The sequence below is a fragment of the Coregonus lavaretus genome (assembly GCF_964263955.1).
Source record: "Coregonus lavaretus genome assembly, chromosome: 18".
Classification (NCBI taxonomy): domain Eukaryota; kingdom Metazoa; phylum Chordata; class Actinopteri; order Salmoniformes; family Salmonidae; genus Coregonus; species Coregonus lavaretus.
This window is the reverse complement of record NC_140005.1, coordinates 46,926,572-46,949,269: the sequence shown is the minus strand read 5'-3', so window position 1 is coordinate 46,949,269 and position 22,698 is coordinate 46,926,572. Positions and strand designations below refer to the sequence as shown.

The window sequence follows — 22,698 nt, the reverse complement described above, 5'->3', positions numbered from 1 at the left end:
TAGCCAACGTAGCCGGCTAACTAGCTGTGCTGTAACGTAGTTGCTTAGATTACTAGTTAGTTAGCTACCAAATGAATGTCTATGCTTGCTGACCTTCTAACTAGTTAGCATTTCTCGTCGAGCGTAGCTAGTTTCAAAGCAAGTTGGTTCTTTAACTAATGTATCTACGTTAGCTAGTTACTAAAACATGTCAAAATATAATTTAATCACATTGTTGCCAGTGATTCATTTCTCTCACACTTCTCTCCTGTCACCTGACAGGTCAGGAACAACCCCTCAGAAAACATCTCACTAGTGACCATTCATGAACAACCACTCCTCAGCAGAATGATGAAACACACACACAGCTGGTGCCAGACACCCCCCTCAGTCACTGTGAGAATCAAACCCAACACAGCACACACCCTCCAGGTCAAGCGAGGCTTGCGGCTGAAGAGACCCAACCTGCAAGAGGCCCAGGGGCCGCCGGGCAAGAGTCAACCCAGCCAACGTCAACTCGAGGCCGCAAAGGGCAAAATCATATGGGGCCCGACGCTTGTCATTCAACGAGACGAGATGGCAGCCTTCTTCAGGCTTTTTGGTGAGCCAAAGAGAACAACACACTTACACCAGTCATAATATCTGAGATTGTTTGTTTAAAGTTGATAGAGCTCTCACCAATGTGTTTATTTTATTGAGGCTTGGCACATAATCTCAGATTAGAGACAATGAGCAGTCGGTGTCTCATGCAACTTCCTTTGGTTATAGATGACGATCTGATACAAGACTTTCTGTGGATGGACTGCTGTTGCAAAGTCACAGACAAGGTAACAAGCATTGTTTTGGAGGGTACCAATTTCATTTGTGTAGTGATTAACATATACAACTAGGGATGGGCATGACTACTCGAACGGACGTCAAAACTCGGATCTTTAACCAGAGATAAAAAAAAAGTCTAATACTGTGAAACTATTTGGTCGACATTTTGTCTTGAAGACCACGTTAATTTTATTTGACTCTAGTGTTCCGTTTGTACGTGTGCATTTGCGTGACACAACAAAAAAGAAACCAAGCCAAGCATCAGTTCTCCCTAAATTCCCTTTTTACCCTAGGTCTCACTCACTCAATTGCGTTCCGACCATTCTCTCTACATAAACGTGCTGAGTACGCACACAACCTCCCGTTAGGCCTACATAAATGGCTATAAAAACTGATGGGATACACAAGCTACATTCCTTGCCAAATGATGACAGTTTTATCACAAATTGAAAATGGCTGGTTGACTGAAGTCGGGAAATGTGTTCCGATAACTAGCTGAAGGTTTGGACTAATTGCGTCCCGTCTATTTTCTGCCTAGGCTACTTTGCGTTTACCACAGCCACAGTCAAACTTGGCTATATCGAAAACAAAAATGAGCTTTTTGGTCTTAATTTAATGTTAGGCATAAGTTTGGCAATGTGGTTAGGTTTAAAATCAGATTTTAACAAAATTGTAGAAATAGGCATGGTTTATGACTTTGTGGCTAGGGTTTGACTTTGTGGCTGTGGTAACGACCCTACTTTGCGAACTGCTAGTGCCATTTATAATTGGTTAGCCTAGGCTATAACGTCCCTAAACATAGACAGGTTCCACACTGAAAATATGCAGAAACATTTGTTTGATAAAGACGAGCGTATTTTCATCAGAATCATTAAGCCTAGGCCTACTCACCAAACAGATGTCGTGGCTGTAATCCATCCCCATGAAGTGTGTTCAATGTGAAATTGTGTATCGATTTGGAAAATTCCAAAGAACAGGCAGAATTTATTTTACCTTTATTTAACTAGGCAAGTCAGTTAAGAACAAATTCTTATTTACAATTACGGCCTACACCAGCCAAACCCGGACGACGCTGGGCCAATTGTGCGACCTATGGGACTCCCAATCAAGGCCGGTTGTGATACAGCCTGGAATCGAACCAGGGGGTCTGTAGTGACCCCTCAAGCACTTAGATGCAGTGCCTTAGACCACTGCGCCACTCGGGAGCCCACTAAATCAAAATTGAAACTAAATAGAAAAGACTGACTTTTTTTATTTCGTCTTGCCAAATTGAGCCCAGTTTCAAATGATCACTCATTGAGAATAACTATTCGAGATGCGCATCACTTCGCACTGTTTTATTCTGTTGTTATATTACATGTTTTTAAAAACTTTTTTTAAATGGTGTCTTGACTGTAGTAAGAGCTCGGTAAATAAGAGCATGTCTGCTAAATTAACAAAACAAGGCTTTGCCATTGCACAGCCATGGGCTTCTACAAGCAAGCATGACCGCTGAGGTTACTACCTTTTTGAAGATTGTGTTCCACAATATAATGTAACCAGTTGATATTGCGGTTTCAATCAATTAATCTTAAATAGCACTTGTTATAATTTCGCAAATCAGGATTCGTAATGGTGATAATAAATTATGCATTGTTGCGCATGGTTGGCATATAGATAAATGTGCAACAAAAAAAATCCCAGTGCGGGCCTTGTGTTCTAAAAATAGCTATTTTTAAAATGTTATTCAAGTACTCTGAAAGAAATCATGAAAGAATTCGAACAGTCAAAACAGTTAATGCCCATCCCTGTATACAAGCCATGATGATGCATCTTAACATATTAACTCATTTCAACTCCAATTCAACCTCTCTGCCCTATTTTTCAGTACCTTCTAGCTATGGCGTTTGTCTACTTCAAGAGGGCTCGCTTCAGTATGGGCGAGCACAACAGAACAAACTTTTTCATTGCACTGTAAGTTCAGTGAGACCTCTCTGTGAATCTACTACTCTGAAATAAATAGTTGACTCGCTGTATTCTGAACATCTGAGTAACCTTCAATGGATGCATTTCTATCAGTCTATAAGTCCTAAATGTATCCCTTGTTGAGAACAGAACCGAATGGGCCCCTGTATTTCAGTCAACCAGTGCAGACTGTGACACAACTTTAGTAATTGTAGAGCTACTTATCCCCCCCCCCCACAAAAAAGGGAGATAATTCATTGTACAACTGGCAACAAAAAGCTAGGAGGTAGGGAATCCTATTTTTGATATCTCATGCCCCTCTTGGGATCATTTTGTGCCACTTTTCCTTTCAGATACCTAGCCAACACCATGGAGGAGGACGAGGAGGAGAGCAAGTATGAGATCTTCCCATGGGCGCTGGGCAAGACCTGGAGGAAGCACTTCCCTCGCTTTCTCAAGCAACGGGACAAGCTGTGGGCGCGCATCGAGTACCGGGCTGCTGTCAGCCGCCGCTGCTGCGAGGAGGTAGCTAGACAAAACCATTACATGTAATGATGATGGATTAGGTGTTGGTCTTTCTCTTGTTCTGGTTGGAATTCTAACTTGACGTCCCCGTGCATAACTCAGACGGCTGCATAAATCAAGCATGCTGTCAGTCAGAGATTTGGAACAACATTTGAGATAACCACATGGATGTCAAGTTACTAGGATTTGTTCTTCTGTGTCTTACTGCTATTGTCACCTGCAATGTAATTTTATCTCCGAACTCTGACAATACAAAATGTACCATCTCTCCTCTTGAATTGGCTGTGTCTTTGACCATGTTTATTTATCCTTGTCTATTTCTGTGTGTGTGTGTTTGCGCCCTCCTTCCAGGTGATGGCCATCGTGCCTACCCACTTCATCTGGCAGCGGGAGCGCGCTGAGCACCACAGTGGTGCTCAGCGGTTCTACATTGGCGACCGGGAGAAGGTCCACATGCCCCGTGGGCCCTCCGCCTCCCCTGCCCCCTGTGCCCTCTGCGCCCAGAGCTCTGGCCTGGGCCTCTCTTCCTCCTCAGCCTCTGGATCCTCCACCTCCCTTACGCCCTCCTCCCCGCTACCCTTTGCCCTGGCCCTCTCCCTGGAGACCACTCCACCCAGGGCCCAGGCTTCATCCTCCCGCAGACCGTGCCAAATAAAGACCAAGGTCCAAACCAAGGCCCAGCGCCGCTACTGCTGCACCGAGGAGGCCCCAAGTGAGTGCAGGTGTTGGTTACAGGACGGCTGTGCTGTGGTTAATTTCTGAATTATATATTTTTGCTTCAAAATTATGACTATATTGACTGGCAAGGTTTGCTTGAAGTTATATTAAAATATAATCTATGTTGAGTGTCAGCAGCCAAGTTTTGCTGTATCAATTTCTAACTTCTGCTCTGAAGTAAAACACCCAGCAAAGATTTGTTAGACCCTCAATATATTATCTTTCTCCTTTAACAACACTCATGTCTTCGCTAACAATTTCAATGTGTTTTGTCAGGGAACGAGTCTTATTATGGAGCAGGACACGACCCGTCTATGGACTGGATCAACGAGGAGTAGAATAGTACTACAAAGAACCAACTCAGGACTACATTTACCATCCCTGGTCCTGTGATGCACTGATACCCTATGTGTGCTTACTTTTCATTCATATTTCATTTTCATAACATCTACAGAATGCCAATTTACTGCTCTACCTTTAGGTGGTTTAAATGGAAACTAGCATCCACGGGGGACTAAATCCTATCTTGAGGATTTGTGTAACTCAACATGTAATTATAACTCGTAGGTGTTACTCAAACTTGAGTGTAGTATGTCATGTGTCATTTCTCAAGTTAGGAATTGGTTCAGGGCTTCTTGGATCAGGGTTTAACTTTATCGTTGCTGTAGGTAAGGGCAAGTAACATTTCCCTCAACTGTCCTGACAGGCCTCATTCCACAGGCCATGAAATGTGAAACATGTCAGTTAAAACATTTACTTCACTTTATGTTCTGTGTATACTTTTTACATACAAAACCTGTACAAAGATTTGTCAAATTCTCGGTGCCGTCAGCTGTGTAGTAAATCGGACTGTCATTGCTTGAAAAAAAAAAAAGCACATTAATCCTTTAAGGTGCACACACTTGATTTAACATAATTGATTAATCACTCAAAACACTTGTTTATTTATTTGCTGGAGCACTTAATGGTCTTGCACAGTTAGTGGTGGGCACATTGGTTGAATATTTGGATCCTGTAATGGACTTGTGGCAAACTTGACCAATTCCTTAAATGTAAATCTGCTGGATGGATATGTACAGCATTTGATCCATGAGTGAAGGCTTTATTGGCCAATGGGGTTGTTCTGTGATACTAAGGTGCCAGTCAAATGGCATTTCAATAAAGGCTTCTTATGTCCCCATTAGTTTGATGTTTTATTTAGTCTTTATATTTGAAGTGTTGTCAAGCAGTATGAATTTCTATTATATCTCAACTGATTTTAGGACAACTAAACCACTACATTTTCCTCTGCAGTACCAAATCACCCAAAATGTTCTCAGACAAGGCAACTCACATTTATTGATTAATAGAAAATATCCAAATCGCTCTTCTCATGAGTCTTCACATGCGAGGAAGGAGGCTAGCTACCCCTGACTCTTCCTCAGTTTCACCAGGAACGCTGAAAGGACAAAATGTCACAGTGAACAAGACAATACCGTGGATGTATTCAGAGAATCATTCAGAATGTAGCAGATAAAAATGTAATGAATAGAGCTGCCCAATTCTGCATGACAGAATCATATCTTCAAATAATTCAAATAACCCACAGAAATAGACAAGGATAAATAAACATGGTCAAAGACACAGCCAATTCAAGAGGAGAGATGGTACATTTTGTATTGTCAGAGTTCGGAGATAAAATTACATTGCAGGTGACAATAGCAGTAAGACACAGAAGAACAAATCCTAGTAACTTGACATCCATGTGGTTATTCAAATAATACCCTCAATATTTATTGGTAATTTGCATCAAGCTCATCACCTTCATCACTTAACCACCATTAAAAGTAGACCGGTATACTCGACTAAATGACTATCGACATTTGTGAAATTGTACCGACACAGTGTTTCCATCACACCTGTCATGATGTAATGTCATACAATATGACTTTACTCGCATAAAAACTGGATGGAAACGTGGTTATTGACACTGACCTGTGTGGCTAGCTTGCTCCGGGTGAGGTCGAGCAATGTAAGGGACACTCCCATATGGTGCGGGTTCCGGACTGCTTGTGTATTCTGAAAGAATAACAAAAAGTGTGGTGTAACACAATATTACTAAATAGAGGACTTTTATTTAGAAAAAGTCAGTGATCTTGTGCCTTCTGAAAATATCACGTGAAAAGACAGGGTCAAAATAACACATTTCTGTCAAAGGGAACCATATAATGCAACGGCAGCAGGATATTATTATAATTGCCTTTAGTTTAGACAGACATTATGACATCCAAGGTAACCCAAGCATCCCCATGTGACCAGATGATTTGAACAAGAAATCACCTTTTTTTTCATCTGATTTGTCATTCTCTCCTTTCTCCTCTTCCTCCTGGCTTCTCGCTGAGGGAGGGGCTTTCCTGCGGCAGAACCGCCCATCTTTCTGGATTGCCGGGGCCAACAGCCAATCCCTGAGCTGCACTTCGATGATGCGTTCACACAGCATGGGGAGGGCAGACCATCGGAGACCCTCCAGTAGATCAATGACCTGCGTTATACTGAATCACACAGTAGAGAGAGTGAAGGAGACATGTAAAGTATATGAGGAAATGAGGGCCCTGACCAGAAATAACCTCTAGCCCCTAAGACACTTGTGGAGATCTGAGAGGATTGGACAGGTGTATGCAGTGTTTATGGGGTATGGGCTAGGGGTTGTTTATGGACGGGTCGAGGTTACTCACTTGGCTAGGTAGACAGCACAAACTGCTCCGGGATGGAGATGTGGAGTCACAGTGGGCAAAACCAAATGAGGGCTTACCATATCCAGAGCAATCTGAAACACACACACACACACACAACTTTGAAGTTTCTGAAGGTTAGTCTTTCAAGTGACTGGTCAAGGGACGGTTTCCCGGACACAGATTCAACTCCTGGGTTGAAAACCATTAGTGCCGGAGTCTGGTGCAGCAGTAATGCTCCCGAATCCTGACCACACATACCCCCATGGTGACGGGGGTTCGAGCCCTGTCGCGGCCACTCGGTCTATGCCCCCAGAAGTAGGGGTCCTACTTCTACCCCTCTATTTCTCTGTATGTCCTATCATAAACTATACGTTTTCCAAGGAGATTTGCCTTACACTGCAAAAAAAGGTAATTATACAAAAATACACCAGTATACAGAATTGCTCAAGAAAAAACGATAAATGACATGCACTCAATTACAAGCGAAAGAGACATATCCTTACAGAGTGAAAGCCTCGCCCGGCAAGGAGCAAGGATGCCCCCTGCAGGTCAGCGTTCAGAAACTGGACGTTGTCGGGCCATTCCTCTCCTCGCCGCAGGATCCAGGAGGAACGCCAGCGGTTGTAGTTGAGCACGGCTCGTCTGTGGTGGTCCTCCCTGATTTCCACACTCATAACGCTGCCCTTGGAGCCCACTGGGGAGAACAATAATAATATAATAATAATAATAATAATAATAATACATGCCATTTAGCAGATACTTTTAGGGTGTTTTCACACTTGGTCCCTTTCAGCCAATTTTTGTGAACTCAGTGCGGTTAGTTTAATTTTTCGTGCAGTGTGAAAACTCCAAAGTAACTCAGACCCCTCAAAAGAACCTCGAAGTGAACCGAACTGAGACCATCTCGAGAGGTGGTCTGAGTTCGGTTCGCTTGAATTCCGCAGTCCGGTTCCCTTTTTTAGGGCAATGTGAAACCAAAGCTCCCCAGGTTTGCTTGTCATTATTCCCACACCACACACTAGACTACTGCAACACCATTTCCCTTGCCATAAACCCTCACATTGGTGCCACAAGAGAGAGAAGATGATGTGCAGGTTTGCTGGGAAAATGTGTGCTGTTTTTGGATATTGATTAGCGATGGTCAAGGACGCACAGAAATTCCAACATTTGTGGAGGTTTTAGTTCAGATTATTTGTTTGCAATATGTGATCTATAGGCATAAACTGTTTATTGATTGTGGGTTTGAATAGTGTGAGAAGACAACCTATTTGGTGAGAATCACAACATAGATTTTGTACCCTATTCTAGCCCTTAAAGAGGCAGTAGCCTACCTTGGGTGTACAATTTTCAATTACAGCATTATTTATTCTGCTATTTACTCTGTTAGCAATCAAATGTACATGTTAATAGTATCTTCTGATTACAATTATTATGTCTCATATTTTAATTAAAAGCAATCAATTAGCAGAGTGGTGCCAGGAAAATAACCACTCCCTCAACGTCAACAAAACAAAGGAGCTGATCGTGGACTTCAGGAGACAGCAGAGGGAGCACGCCCCCATCCACGGGGCCGCAGTGGAGAAGGTGAAAAGTTTCAAAGTTCCTTGGCGTACACATCACTGAATCTAAAATGGTCCACTCACACAGACAACGTGGTGAAGGTGGCGCAAAAAGCCCCTCTTCAACCTCAAGAGGCTGAAGAAATTTGGCTTGGCCCCTAAGACCCTCACAAACATTTACAGATGCACCATTGAGAGCATCCTGTCAGGCTGTATCACCGCCTGGTACGGCAACTGCACCGTCCGCAACCGCAGGGCTCTCCAGAGGGTGGTGCGGTCAGCACAATGCATCACCGGGAGCACACTGCCCTTCAGGACATCTACAGCACCCGATGTCACAGGAAGGCCAAGAAGATCATCAAGGACCTCAGCAACCCGAGCCACAGCCTGTTCACCCGCTATCATCCAGAAGGTGAGGTCAGTACAGCTGCATCAAAACTGGGACAGAGAGTCTGAAAAACAGCTTCTATCTCAAGGCCATCAGACTGTTAAATAGCCATCACTAGCCGGCCTCCACCCAGCACCCTGCCCTGAATTTAGTCACTGTCACTAGCCGGCTACCACCCAGTTACTCATCCCTGCACCTTAGAGGCTGCTGCCCCATGTACATAGAAATGGAACACTGGTCACTTGAATAATGTTTACATACTGTTTTACCCATTTCATCTGTATATTCTGTATTCTAGTCAAGTCCATCCGATTCAGCTATTGCTGTACATACTGTATACTATTCTATCCACGTATTCTTCAGATATACTATATACACATACTGTCCATAATGTCTATACATCCCATCACACACATATACAGTACCAGTCAAAAGTTTGGACACACCTACTCATTCAAGGGTTTTTCTTTATTTGTAATATTTTCTACATTGTATAATAATAGTGAAGATATCAAAACTATGAAATAACACATACGGAATCATGTAGTAAACAAAAAAGTGTTAAACAAATCAAAGTATATTTTATATTTGAGATTCTTCAAATAGCCACCCTTTGCCTTGATGACAGCTTTGCACACTCTTGGCATTCTCTCAACCAGCGTCACCTGGAATGCTTTTCCAACAGTCTTGAAGGAGTTCCCACATATGCTGAGCACTTGTTGGCTGCTTTTTCTTCACTCTGTGGTCCGACTCATCCCAAACCATCTCAATTGGGTTGAGGTTGGGGGATTGTGGAGGCCAGGTCATCTGATGCAGCACTCCATCACTCTCCTTCTTGGTAAAATAGCCCTTACACAGCCTGGAGGTGTGTTGGGTCATTGTCCTGTTGAAAAACCAATGATAGTCCCACTAAACCCAAACCAGATGGGATGGCGTATCACTGCAGAATGCTGTGGTAGCCATGCTGGTTAAGTGTGCCTTGAATTCTAAATAAATCACAGACAGTGTCACCAGCAAAGCAACCCACACCATAACATCTCCTCCTCCATGCTTTACGGTGGGAAATACACATGCGGAGATCATCCGTTCACCCACACCACGTCTCACAAAGACACAGCGGTTGGAACCAAACATCTCAAATTTGGCCCAAGCAAGTCTCTTCTTCTCATTGGTGTCCTTTAGTAGTGGTTTCTTTGCAGAAATTTGACCATGAAGGCCTGATTCACACAGTCTCCTCTGAACAGTTGATGTTGAGATGTGTCTGTTACTTGAACTCTGTAAAGCATTTATTGAGGCTGGTAACTCTAATGAACTCTGGGTCTTCCATTCCTGTGGCGGTCCTCATGAGACCCAGTTTCATCATAGCGCTTGATGGTTTTTGCGACTGCACTTGAAGAAACTTTCAAAGTTCTTGAAATGTTCCGTATTGACTGACCTTCATGTCTTAAAGTAATGATGGACTGTTGTTTCTTTTGCTTATTTGAGCTGTTCTTGCCATAATATGGACTTGGTCTTTCACCGGTAGTGTATATTTATACTCCGGACACTGACATTGCTCATCCTAATATTTCTATATTTCTTAATTCTATTCTTTTACTTTTAGATTTGTGTGTATTGTTAGATATTACTGCACTTTTGGAGCTAGGAACACAAGCATTTCGCTACACCCGCAATAACATCTGCTAAACATGTGTACGCAACCAATAAAATGTGATTTGCTTCCTAAATGTAAGTAGGTATATCTAGCTGTCTGATAACACATTCTGATTGAATGGCTTGTCCTGCACTTTGTGAAAACCCGGGGTGCATGTTGGAAACAGATCTTGGTTCCTTTCTAAACATAGCAACGTGAGAGGACTCAGTCCACAAAATAGTTGAAGTGAACTGGCAAAAGAGTTGAGTCCTCATTCAAAGGCAAGGGCAGTGTGAATACAAAGAGAACTGAGTTATTTTGCTTTTTTTATACCCCAGTTCACTTTAAAGAGGACTGAGATAAGTTATTTTAAAGAGGACTATATGTGAGAACACCCTTATCCAAGCGACTTGGTTGGCCCAAGCAGGAATCGAACCCACAACCCCTGGCGTTGCAAACGCTATGCTCTTACCGACTGAGCCACACAGGACCAAGACAAGAAAGAGGGGTATCGGGGACACCCAAAATTGCCAATCTTGGATTATTCATTTTGAGATTAAGGCTTTCTGATTTCTTCTAGTGAAGGCTTAGAATATGGATGCAGTTTAACTTTCCCCTGTATTGTATGACAACCAGCCACACAAGCATCTGTCCACTTTCACTCATCATCACTCATAGCAAACACGTGATAAATAAAGAAATATACAAACCAGCTCGTGACAGGAAAAGTGACATGGCCCCCGACCCGGAGCCTGACTCCAACACACAGTCTCCCTCTGTGACATCCATCATCATCAGCATTGTACTGGCATCCTGGAGAGAGAGGAAGAGAGAGTGCGAAAGTGAAAGAGAGACAGAAAAACTCATAGGATATAAGTCTTTCCTACAATTACCTGTTGTAGCTAAGTATGTATTTTACAGCTGTATTATGCAGTTACCAAAGTCTAATCTCTGATATCAAATCAATTGATTCCACAAGCCAAGCCAACACAGTCAAGACTATACAATTGGGCTTGTGATAGTACTGCAGGCCTTCCCCATAAGAAACAATGATACTGCTCAGTAGCATGATGTATTCTGGGAAAACAAAGTTCTGTCTCTTCCAGTGCCAGACAGGAGCATATGCTACATACAATACCTTTGGATAGGCGATTGCCGGCCCCCTCTTCATATACAGCACATATTCCTCCAGGTTGGGCCGGCGTATAAGGATGGGTGTCCCGTGGATGGTCCGAATGAAGTCTCCCGCGTGGCGGCCGGCAATGTCACTGTGCCCGATGGTGCCCCAACTGCTCTGGAGACGTTGCCCATCCTGCAGCTGAAACATCTTCCTAAACTCCACGCGGCCTTTCTTCCGGTACTCTGCCAAAAGTAGTTCCCCGAAAGTGAGTAAATGCTCCCCGGGAAGAAGGGTGGGCGTCATAGGAGTCACGTATCCCTCCTCTTGCGAAGACTTTGTTCCCTCTCTGAGAATCGGGCAACCATTTGGCTCTAGTACTGTGTTATCAATGACAGTACCCTCCTCTTTTTCTTCTCTCGCTCGAACTGTGTAATGTCCTATGTGCACCTCTGGCTCTGCACTTTCTACTTCTCCTTGTGAGCTGTGGGTCTTGTGGTCTTTTTGAACCCCAACCCCATCGGATTCCCTCTGTTCCACTTCCTGGTTCTCCTCTCTCAGCTGCAACACCTCTGGGGCTATGGAGTCCTGGGGCAAAAGGCGGTTAATCCTCTCCAAGGGCGAGAGGGGTCGCCTTTTACCAAACAAACCTCTTCCCAGGGTGTGCATAGGGGTTAGAGTCTGGGGTGAGGAGTCAGGGTTGTCTGTTGTTTTGCTCCCATTCTCATTTCCCCCTTTCTCCCCCTTAGGATCAGTTCCGAAGCTCCTTATGTACAGTGTACATCTAGGGAGTTGACTTTTGGGATGGAGCTGCCTGTATCCCTGCTGGCCAATGCAGGTGACACATATCCGCACCAGTCTTTGTGTGAGGAGATACCCACCTAACTGTAACCCAACAGACATCAGTGCAGAGTAAAAGTGGAGTAAAACTGTGTGTACTGAATTGGTACCATGTAGATAGTGTTTTCATGACACCAGCATGTTGCATTCAATGTTCAATGCTTTTTCAAATCACTAAGTGACACTTGACATATGATGCTGACAGTGACTCGATTTCACAATGACCTTTGTTGGAAAATAACAACCCACATTTGAAAAGTCCGGTCTGTCACAAATGAGAGAAAGCAGAGAAGAGAGAAATTATAGTTATACAGTATACTACAAATATACTTACAAAACCATGAATAAAATTCAAAATGTGGCACTGGCAGATAGCGTGCAGAACACGATTTATATAGATAACCTATTTTTCTTTAAATGTAATTAACTTACCGTTTAGGTCCCTCCCTGTTGCTTCGCACAATGGATGTCGCCATGCTGTAAAACGCATGTGTTCTACGTCAATCCAAAGCGACAACCCACGGATGCCGTACTTTCTATTTACCAGTAGATGGTGCTGATTAAATAATTATTTACTGGCGATAAATGCACATGCACTCTCAAAACAGTGATGTACTCAGTTGCTAATGTTTACACTAAAAACGTAATGTCATGCCACCATGCAAAAGAGAAACAAAAAGGTAATGTCATGCCGACATGCAAAAGAGAAACAATTGCTATGGCATGCGCGCATCATTTGTTACTCTTTGCACTGTAGTAGTTAGCTAGAATACTGCCACAGATAGATCTGAATATTTCTTTGAGACATGAATGTGTATCTAGTTCAACTCTTAATAATTAAATTAACACCCAGAGCCACTTCAATGTATCAGAGAGATGGACTGTTTACTTTTCATACGGAATCAGACACCTGGGCTGCGTTCAGTATATAAAAACGTAATAGAACGTTCAAGTGAACGGAAACCGTGATCTACTGAACGACCAGTTGAAAAACTGGGAGCAGGGTTGCCAGGTCTAGCTGAAATTACTAGCTCAAATTACTAGCCCAATTACTGGTCTAGCTGAAATTACTAGCTCAAATTACTAGCCCAATTACTGCAACCCTGCAAAGGCCTGAAAACTAGCCCGCAAAAAATGTCACAGCAAGAGAAGAATTGCCACATTTATACAATAAACCGTTTTTCCATAACGTTACCAATTAAGAAGGAATATCGTTGGAAGCAAAATTCGGTTTTACTCAGAATAATAATTATTGCAAGCTATTACATGATGTAATAAAGGAATTTGAATATGTCCCAAGAGAAAATATAATTCATCCTTATTAAACTCAATGGATGTCGATTTAACTCGTTTGACTGCTATGATTAAGCAATATGATTAAGCAAGAAGACATAGTGGGTATGGTATATGGTAATATACCACGCAGTGGCAATTTTAGCATGTAAATCTTGGTGGGGTAAACTCAACATTTTTTGGGGGATGCATCAATCAATCAATCAAATGTATTTATAAAGCCCTATTTACATCAGCAGATGTCACAAAGTGCTATACAGAAACCCAGCCTAAAACCCCAAACAGCAAGCGATGCAGATGTAGAAGCATGCCAGCAAAGCCACTACACAACACTAAACAATACATTAATTGCACTATAAAGGTGACAAACGGTGTCCACATTTTCAGCACCATGGAGTGAATCCTTACCACCGCTACACCTGGCTATCAGCGGAGTCTTGTCTGGCAGTGAAACAGTTCATTCAGCCTCATTTACTTCCTTTTAAAAAAACATAGGTGATGTGGCTGACTTGCTTAAACAAATGTGGTTTCTACAGACAATTGAGATGTACAAACTATGGCATAAGGGAACGATGAGCGGATAAGAGGCAATCCGTAATTTAAATTAAGACATTAATGAGCGAGCTAAGACGGACGTAGTCAATATAACCATTTGTTCAGCGCTTTTGAAATGTTCAGCGACAGAATTCAGAACATGGGCCGTTAATACAGTATTCTCCCTGTACACCAAGTCAGAACCGTAGGATAAATAAAGGGGGCATATACTGTACGCAGACAATGAAAGATCTTACAATATTCGATGATATTTCTCTAAAACAGGCTATAAGTGTGCACCACCAAGTCAGAACAGTAGGCACATTTATGAGGGGGAAAGGGACCAAATTATTAGGGTGAGGCACATGGCCTACTAACAGCTTACTACACAACACTAATACACGTAGTATTACTTTCTTAGCTACAGTACACATATCTCCCTGGCATATTACATCATTTATGCAGCAGCATACAAGACATTTTTGGACTCACCGTTGTGCTGTGCTCATTTGAACAGGAAGGTGGCGCGGCGGTTCTTCTTGTGGGGAAATTTTGTCATCAAAGTCTGGCATTCTCTGGATTTATGGTGAATTCAAGACAACTGGGAACTCTGAAAAAAAAACAAGGTTGAATCATGACATCAGTGATCTTCAGGTCGGAGCTCTAGAAAGAGGGCCGAGTTCCCGACTTGAAATTCAGAGTTGGATGACCGTTCAAAACCTATTTTCCCAGACGGTGCTTGTTTTTTTCACAGTTCCCAGTTGTCTTGAACTCACTGAAGTCTGAGATTTCCCAGTTACGAGTTTCCAGTTGTTTTGAACGCAGCAGAAGTCATGCTGGATTGACAGCATGGCCAATGTATTCAACCTTTTCTGGCCCATGGTGTTGCGTGTGAATGTTTATCCCTTTAAGCTTGGTAAAGAGACCCTTAAACCCAGACTTGGACCACACATCCTCTCCACCGAATAGCAGGGGAAGCATAATAGTGATTGCTTTGCAATGCTTGCATTTAACCACTGATTCCTTTCAGACCACTCATTGTTGAATTTGCAATTTCCAACTTGTTGTGTAATGTTTATATCCAATGGCCGATGAGCACCGATACGTTTTATCTATAATTTCTCTTCATATGACAAGGATTGAAAAGGATTTGCCAGTAGATTGTCAGCGTGATTCATGATTACGACTGCTTGTCTAGCTTGCTAGCTAAGATTTTGAAAGTATGATGTTGACATGATCAGTCCAATCAAAGCTACGGTAGATATAACGTGACGTCATTTTAACTTTGGCCAATGACCTTGAGCCTTCTTGGATGGACACTTCTAATGGACAGTGCATTCGGAAAGTATTCAGACCCCTTCCCCTTTTCTACATTTTGTTACGTTACAGCCTTATTCTAAAGTGGATTCAAATAATTAATCAATCTACACACCATACCCCATAATGACAAAGCCAAAACAGGTTTTTAGAAATGTTTGCAAATGCATAAAAAACAACAACAACAAAAATACCTTATTTACATAAGTATTCAGACCCTTTGCTATGAGACTCGAAATGGAGCTCAGGTACATCCTGTTTCCATTGATCATCCTTGACATGTTTCTACAACTTGATTGGAGTCCACCTGTGGTAAATTCAATTGATTGCACATGATTTGGAAAGGCACACACCTGTCTATATAAGGTCACACAGTTGACAGTGCATGTCAGAACAAAAACCAAGCCATGAGGTTGAAGAAATTGTCCGTAGAGCTCAAAGACAAGATTGTGTTGAGGCATAGATCTGGGGAAGGGTACCAAAAAATGTCTGCAGCATTGAAGGTCCCCAAGAACACAGTGGCCTCCATCATTCTTAAATGAAATAAGTTTGGAACCACCAAGACTTCCTAGAGCTGGCCGCCCGGCCAAACTGAGCAATCGGGGGAGAAGGGCCTTGGTCAGGGAGGTGACCAAGTACCCGACCGTCACTCTGACAGAGCTCCAGAGTTCCTCTGTGGAGATGGGAGAACCTTCCAGAAGGACAACCATCTCTGCAGCACTCCACCAATCAGGCCTTTATGGTAGAGTGGCCAGACGTACGCCATTCCTCAATAAAAGGCACATGACAGCCCGCTTGGAGTTTTCCAAAAGGCACCTAAAGGACTCTCAGACCATGAGAAACAAGATTCCCTGGTCTGATGGCTTCGGGACAAGTCTCTGAATGTCCTTGAGTGGCCCAGCCAGAGCCCGGACTTGAACCCAATTGAACATCTCTGGACAGACCTGAAAATAGCTGTGCAGCGACGCTCCCCATCCAACCTGACAGAGCTTGAGAGGATCTGCAGAGAAGAATGGGAGAAACTCCCCAAATACAGGTGTGCCAAGGTGTAGCGTCATATCCAAGAAGACTCAAGGCTGTAATCGCTACCAAAGGTGCTTCAAGAAAGTACTGAGTAAAGGGTCTGAATAGTTATGTTAATGTGATATTTCTGTTTCTAAAAACCCACTCCTGGTCACTCTGACTGACTCTACCTTTCCTAATGCCTCCGTAACCATCTTCGGGCATAGCCGCGGGAAGTAGCTGTGCTGAGGGTGCTGCAGCACCCCCTGAAAAATCAGAATAAAATAATAATAATAATAATAATAATAATACACTACATAGCCAAAAGTATGTGGAACATCGTCGAACATCTCTTTTCAAAATCATGGGCATTAATAAGGAGTTTGTCCCCCCTTTCCTGCTATAACAGCCTCCACTCATCTGGGAAGGCTTTACACTAGATGTTGGAAAATTACTGCGGGACTTGCTTCCATTCAGCCACAAGAATATTAGTGAGGTCGGGCACTGATGTTGGGCGATTAGGCCTGGCTCGCAGTCGGCATTCCAATTCATCCCAAAGGTGTTCGATGGGGTTGAGGTCAGGGCTCTGTGCAGGCCAGTCAAGTTCTTCCACACCGATCTCAACAAACCATTTCTGTATGGACCTCGCTTTGTGCACGGGGGCATGGTCATGGTGAAACAGGATAAGGGCCTTCCCCAAACTGTTGCCACAATGTTGGAAGCACAAAATCGTCTAGAATGTCATTTTATGCTGTAGCGTTAATATTTCCCTTCACTGGAACTAAGGGGCCTAGCCCGAAACATGAAAAACAGCCCCAGACCATTATTCCTCCTCCACCAAACTTTACAGTTGGCACTATGCATTCGGGCAGGTAGCGTTCTCCTGGCATCCGCCAAACCCAGATTCGTCCGTCGGACTGCCAGATGGTGAAGCGTGATTTATCACTGCAGAGAACGCGTTTCCACTGCTCCAGAGTCCAATGGCGGCGAGCTTTACACCACTCTAGCCGACGCTTGGCATTGCGCATGGTGATCTTAGGCTTGTGTGCGGCTGCTCAGCCATGGAACCCATTTCATGAAGCTCCCGACGAACAGTTATTGTGCTGACGTTGCTTCCAGTTTGGAACTCGGTACTGAGTGTTTTAACCAAGGCCAGACGATTTTTATGCTCTACGTGCTTCAGCCCTCGGCGGTCCCGTTCTGTGAGCTTGTGTGGCCTATCACTTCTAGGCTGAGCAGTTGTTGCTCCTAGACGTTTCCACTTCACAATAACAGCACTTACAGTTGACCGGTGCAGCTCTAACAGGGCAGAAATTTGACAAACTGAGTTGCTGGAAAGGTGGCATCCTATGACGGTGCCAAGTTGAAAGTCACTGAGCTCTTCAGTATGGGCCATTCTACCGCCAATGTTTGTCTATGGAGATTGCATGGCTGCATGCTCAATTTTATACACCTGTCAGCAACGGGTGTGGCTGAAATAGCAGAATCCACTAATTTGAAGGTGTGTCCACATACTTTTGGCCATGTATTGTTTCTATATAATTTTTTGGGGAAAATGTTTTATTTTCACAAAAGTAGTGCACTGGGCATTTAATAGTCCCGTATTAGCCATCAACCAGCACTTCTGCCATCTCTCGCCCTCGGTTCCATTCCAGCCATTACAATGAGCCCATCCTCCTATAGCTCCTCCCACCAGCCTCCACTGCCATGTACTAGAGCTAGTGTGTACTATTTAGTTAGTGTTGTACTAGCTACCTAGCTATCCTAGTTAGTGTGTACTAGCTAGCTGCACAAGCAACAGTGTTTAACATAACACCCTGGACCAGAGCTAGTGCGCCAACTGGTTTGCACATAGCACACTGACGCCCTGGAACAAAGCTACTGACTAACACGTACGTGAGACCAACAAACGTCTACAGGTTGCACATTAGTGGCGGTCGGTGTGTTTAAAATGAGGGAGGATTATTTATTTTTTATGAGCATGGCCTTATTTCTATTACAGCATAATGGATGACTGTCGTTCATATTCCATTCACCCAGCTCAATGTAACATCGATAGGTTTAGGCTACTGCATGATACTCAAATTTTCCCTGTACCCATCATGAGGTGGCTACAACCTAGCCTATGAATTAAAATGTACAACGTAGGTGCATAGGTCGAGAGAATTTTGAGTAGTCAAGGTGACAGACAGTGGCACGTTCAACACCGCCTTGCACACTCTTGCCTTTATCTAGCTGATCTAGTGTAACCGGTGCTTCGAGGGTCTGTTGTCGATGTGTGCAGAGGGTCCCTGGTTTAAGGCCAGGTTGGGGCGAGGAGAGGGAAGGAAGCAAAACTGTTACACTAGGGTGTAATCATTAGTCCAACAGTTGCAAATGAGAGTTTCCATTAGACAAATTCAGGTATGTTTCGTTCTGTTTGCTTCTGTTTAAGAAATGTTTTTCAACAGAATCGGCGGAATGAATACACCCCTGATCACACGCAAATACAGTTCACTTTCATAGCAGCCATTTAAAAACAGCATCATCACTTTTCTCCTTGTAAATATCATTCCTTCTCGCAAGTATCTACGCGCTCTCCTCCTCTCACCTTTTCCCTTCGCCTGTGCACAACACATCAGCTGAAAAAACCATTCCTAGCCAAACCATATCATGACTCCTAAACGCTACGCAAAGTTTACATCATTGTCACCTCATAGTCAACATAGTTAATGGGACTAACGCGTTAGCAAACCCGCTACAATCATGCAGTACAGTCAGAACGCAGTTTCGCAGTTACACCTGCAGGCCCCGGTGGCAATAAATTAATAAAACCAAAAGCTTACCTTGACTTGGTAGAGTTCCAGTGTTAACATAACATCCCTCTCTGTTTGAGCTGGGTGTTTGAGTAAGTTAAACTAGCTAGCTGCATTCAGCTTGCAAAGTGAAAGTGAAAGTAAAAAATATATATACAACCAAATATAGCTAGCTGGGTCATTTTTACAATGCTGTTCCTTTTGGACCACATAACTTTTGTGAAAAAAATGTATATATTTTTCATTTGTTTTGTATTCTATCAGAAAAAGGACATGATGACTTTCATAAAAACACATTGGTCAAACTCAGGCACTTAAATCCTAATAAATATAGACAGATCGTTCACACATGGACCATGGGATATGTCCACCATTAGGGACATACACATAACTATCTGAAAGTGTTAACAACGCATGTATATATATAGATTTAGATTTTCTAAGACATCAAATGTCCCAGAACCAGTACTTCATTTGCACAACATTTTTCAGAATAAGACTGAATAACAACAGAATTTGGTCAACATTTTTGCATATGTAGTTGACCCCTTCTATCTCTACAAGTTACGACAAAGATATACATAACATTTGATCGTATTGTTCAATTCTGATTTTAAAACACTGACTTAACAGGGTGGAATTAAGCATAACAGGGTTGATGGTCCTCCCCTTCGTCCTCTGAGGAGCCTCTACTGTTGCACATGCACATACCATTTGAGGTGCAAAAATAGAGCTTGCCAGCTTGTAGTCCTAAAACCCGAAAATAATGTACCTCTGCTTCGTTCAGTCATCCCTATAGGAACAATTTATGGGGAAATAATAGGGTTTTGGAATAAACGCTGAAAATAAGGTCTGAGGTTAACACAGGTTTAGGAGAACTTATATGTTTTGTTATATGAGATAATAGCTGTCGGTTAACATGACCTTTATGAATTATGTGATTTATGTGTATTTTATTATTACATATTCTTCAAAATTCGAAAAAAGTTACGTTAGCTGATGAAGATTATCTCATATAACAAAACTATAAGATCTACTAAGCCTGTGTTTCCCACAGATCTTATTTTAGGCATTTATCCAAAAACGCCATTTATTTTACTCATAGGCTTTGTCAAATGAACCATGGCTGAGTCTACATAGACACGCTTTTACTATTTCTCTCCACACCATCTGAGACGCAAGCGCATGCGCTTTGAGGTTCATAGACCAGCAGTGTCGGAGCGCATAATCTGCACCTGGATCAGGACAGTGCAGTATGGATTGTTTAAAAACTCTGTGGCTGGTTGTTTCTCAAAGTCTGTTCAAGAATTTACAAGACCCGTTTGGGGAAAACGTGTCGTTCAGTACAAACCGTCCCGTAACGTAGCAAACGTTCAAGCGAACTGAACGCACCCCATTTCTTTTTATAAGGCATTTTATTTTGAGAATGAGAAACACTCTTTTCACGCCACGTCGATACCGAAGTGACCTTTTCGTAGCAGGTTAGGAGACTGTGGTTAAGGTTAGAAAAAGGATTTGGGTTATCGAAAATGCTCTAACGTGCTGATAAAAAAACATCGTATCGTGTGAAAAGAGTAGCTGTGTTCGAATACCCATATTAACATACTGTATACTAGATACTTAATGAGTATATACTACATACGATATACTATTAGTTCATTTAGTATACTGTAAACGAACGGTATCTTTTCAGTTAAGCATACTAGCGCTTCACCCGTCTACCGGAAGTTGATGCTGTTGCTATGCAACCTCTTGCTAGCTTGTTAGCATAACACATTACTAGCTAGACATTTTACGACTTCTGTGCCAAAGTGCGCTCTGGGCTTTCGTAAATCCAGAGCGTTGTCAGATTGTCTGTTCCTAAATTCAGAGCGCACACTGGCTAACGTTGGCTAGCTTGCTAAATGAGAGAACACCTCACTCTTGACTATTCTACTCGCCCTAGCAGTGCTGTTTTCATGTTATCCAGAGCGTTGGTGACTGTAACTGTGCTGCTGGCAACAATTAAATGACGCTTTTTTTGCCGACGTTTATTGACACCGGCCATATTCAACCCGTGTTGAGCGTTCGTAAATTCAGCAGTTATTCTGCGCTCTGGCACACAGAGGAGTGTGTGCTCTGATTGAAATCGAGTAGATAGCCAAAATTAACAATGTCGATTGAGAACGCACAACGACTATACCACTTAGCTAAGAATGTTGTGAATAATCCAGTCAATAAACGTTAGTTAGATAGCATATAGTTAATATACTGCCTGGCAAATTCGATGTATTAGTATCCAACTAACGTTAGGTAGCTAGCTAACATACTGGTACATACTGCTGTAATGATATACTATGCGGTTCGTAAGGATAGCGTAGCTAACAAATTGTCGGCCAACATAACGTGTAACTTATTTGAAAAGTCATGACTTTATTACATTGCTCAACATTTTCTTAACATTTGTCATAATTAGTTAAAGCAATGAATTTGTATCCGCTCCCGTTGGACTTCAGCTGCATATTTTCCGCAATTTTCTTCAAATCTGAAAACGTTTTGAAACGAATATCATTTTCTGAAGAATTTAGTACGACATCCGGGAACTTTTGGCATACTAACTATATCCATACTATGACCATCATACTATATACTCAATTTACGTCACAAATAGATTGGTTAGTATGAGGATTCGAACACAGCTCTAGTGTTTCATTTTTGGGCAAGAACACTGTACTCCTTCTTCCGCATTGAATACATATCTCCGCCCATTTGTCATGATTTGGAGACTAACCACGCCCCAAAAATCTCACAGTAACCAATGAAAAGTCTCAAAATGATGCAGCAACGCGCCTGCTCCGTAGACGATAACACGTGGTTCTTGGCAAACCACGCAGACATTGGTTTAATAATGGCGACTGATGGAGGCAGTTTTTCGTTGGGGCTACCCTGTGTTTTCTCTCCAAAGTCACGCCAATACCTGGCTATATGTGCTCAGGATGGCAGACTTCGTATTTGGAACACAGATATTAAAACGCTTCATCAAGAATACGTGCCTTCAGCCCACTTGAGTGCCACTTGTACCTGCATAGCTTGGGGACCATGCCGAAAGGCCAAGGTATGTGTCGGGGGAGGCATAGGCCCAGGCGATGCTGCTACGAAACAACTTTCTGATAACTTAATACAAAATATGTGTTTAGACATTTACGTTATATGTATACTTGTGGTGGAATTTCGTTTACCATTTGGTTATGTGAGTTGTGTAGCAAAGTATTAGTCAATTTTAGCTTGCTGTAACTAGCTAACGTTACCTCAACTGTCCTGCAGGACGCACATGTTTGTCGCACATGTGGTCGCCCCAAATTGCCACGAGTCTCCTTTAATGTGTCATGATTCAGACTAAGAGAGACTAATAGTTCAAACAAATGCATATAGTAATAACGAATTTGCATTTGTAATGCGAATATGTTAAATGTAACTAGCGAACCGTAAAGGGTTAGTTATATTAGGACAGCTAAGCTAGCTAACGTTACCTATTCACCATGT

The 22,698-nt window shown here is 42.7% G+C and overlaps 3 protein-coding genes across 4 annotated transcripts in view; 2 read left to right on the top strand and 1 right to left on the bottom strand.

Annotated features, from left to right (window-relative positions):
• Window positions 1–327: 327 nt before the first annotated feature.
• On the top strand, window positions 328–4,322 carry spdya (speedy/RINGO cell cycle regulator family member A; the record flags this gene model as incomplete). The annotated part of the gene is made up of 6 exons (XM_084181693.1): window positions 328–580; window positions 748–806; window positions 2,666–2,751; window positions 3,096–3,267; window positions 3,619–3,979; window positions 4,261–4,322. The coding sequence occupies 6 exons, from the start codon at window positions 328–330 to the stop codon at window positions 4,320–4,322; spliced, it is 993 nt and encodes a 330-aa protein (XP_084037819.1).
• A 404-nt stretch (window positions 4,323–4,726) lies between these two features.
• LOC311145756 (tRNA (adenine(58)-N(1))-methyltransferase, mitochondrial-like) lies at window positions 4,727–12,742 on the bottom strand. Of its 2 annotated transcripts, none has more exons than XM_084182043.1 (8): window positions 12,668–12,742; window positions 11,417–12,500; window positions 10,989–11,091; window positions 7,202–7,392; window positions 6,699–6,790; window positions 6,304–6,515; window positions 5,959–6,042; window positions 4,727–5,422 (listed from the first exon to the last, which is right to left on the bottom strand). In XM_084182043.1, the coding sequence occupies exons 2-8, from the start codon at window positions 12,296–12,298 to the stop codon at window positions 5,388–5,390; spliced, it is 1,599 nt and encodes a 532-aa protein (XP_084038169.1). In that variant the 5' UTR covers window positions 12,299–12,500; window positions 12,668–12,742; the 3' UTR covers window positions 4,727–5,387. The 2 variants fall into 2 exon arrangements, with proteins under 2 accessions (XP_084038169.1, XP_084038170.1); XM_084182044.1 differs by lacking the exon at window positions 12,668–12,742 and adding an exon at window positions 12,570–12,610 and having other exon boundaries at window positions 11,417–12,280.
• A 9,307-nt stretch (window positions 12,743–22,049) lies between these two features.
• The window catches only part of wdr43 (WD repeat domain 43), a 37,014-nt gene continuing 36,365 nt past the window's right edge, over window positions 22,050–22,698 (top strand). The window contains exon 1 of the mRNA XM_084182018.1: window positions 22,050–22,270. Within this exon, the coding sequence (XP_084038144.1) occupies window positions 22,064–22,270 (207 nt within the window). The 5' untranslated portion in view covers window positions 22,050–22,063. The remainder of the gene's footprint in view (window positions 22,271–22,698) is intronic.

Excerpts from the sequence above, each read along its gene's own strand:
- LOC311145756 (XM_084182043.1), bottom strand. The coding sequence starts at position 12,298 with ATGTCTGTTGGGTTACAGTTAGGTGGGTATCTCCTCACACAAAGACTG. Across the intron at positions 6,791-7,201 it reads CCGGGCGAGGCTTTCACTCT|ATTGCTCTGGATATGGTAAG; the intron begins GTAAGGATATGT and ends TGTGTGTTTCAG. Across the intron at positions 5,423-5,958 it reads GGAGCAAGCTAGCCACACAG|CGTTCCTGGTGAAACTGAGG; the intron begins GTCAGTGTCAAT and ends TTGTCCTTTCAG.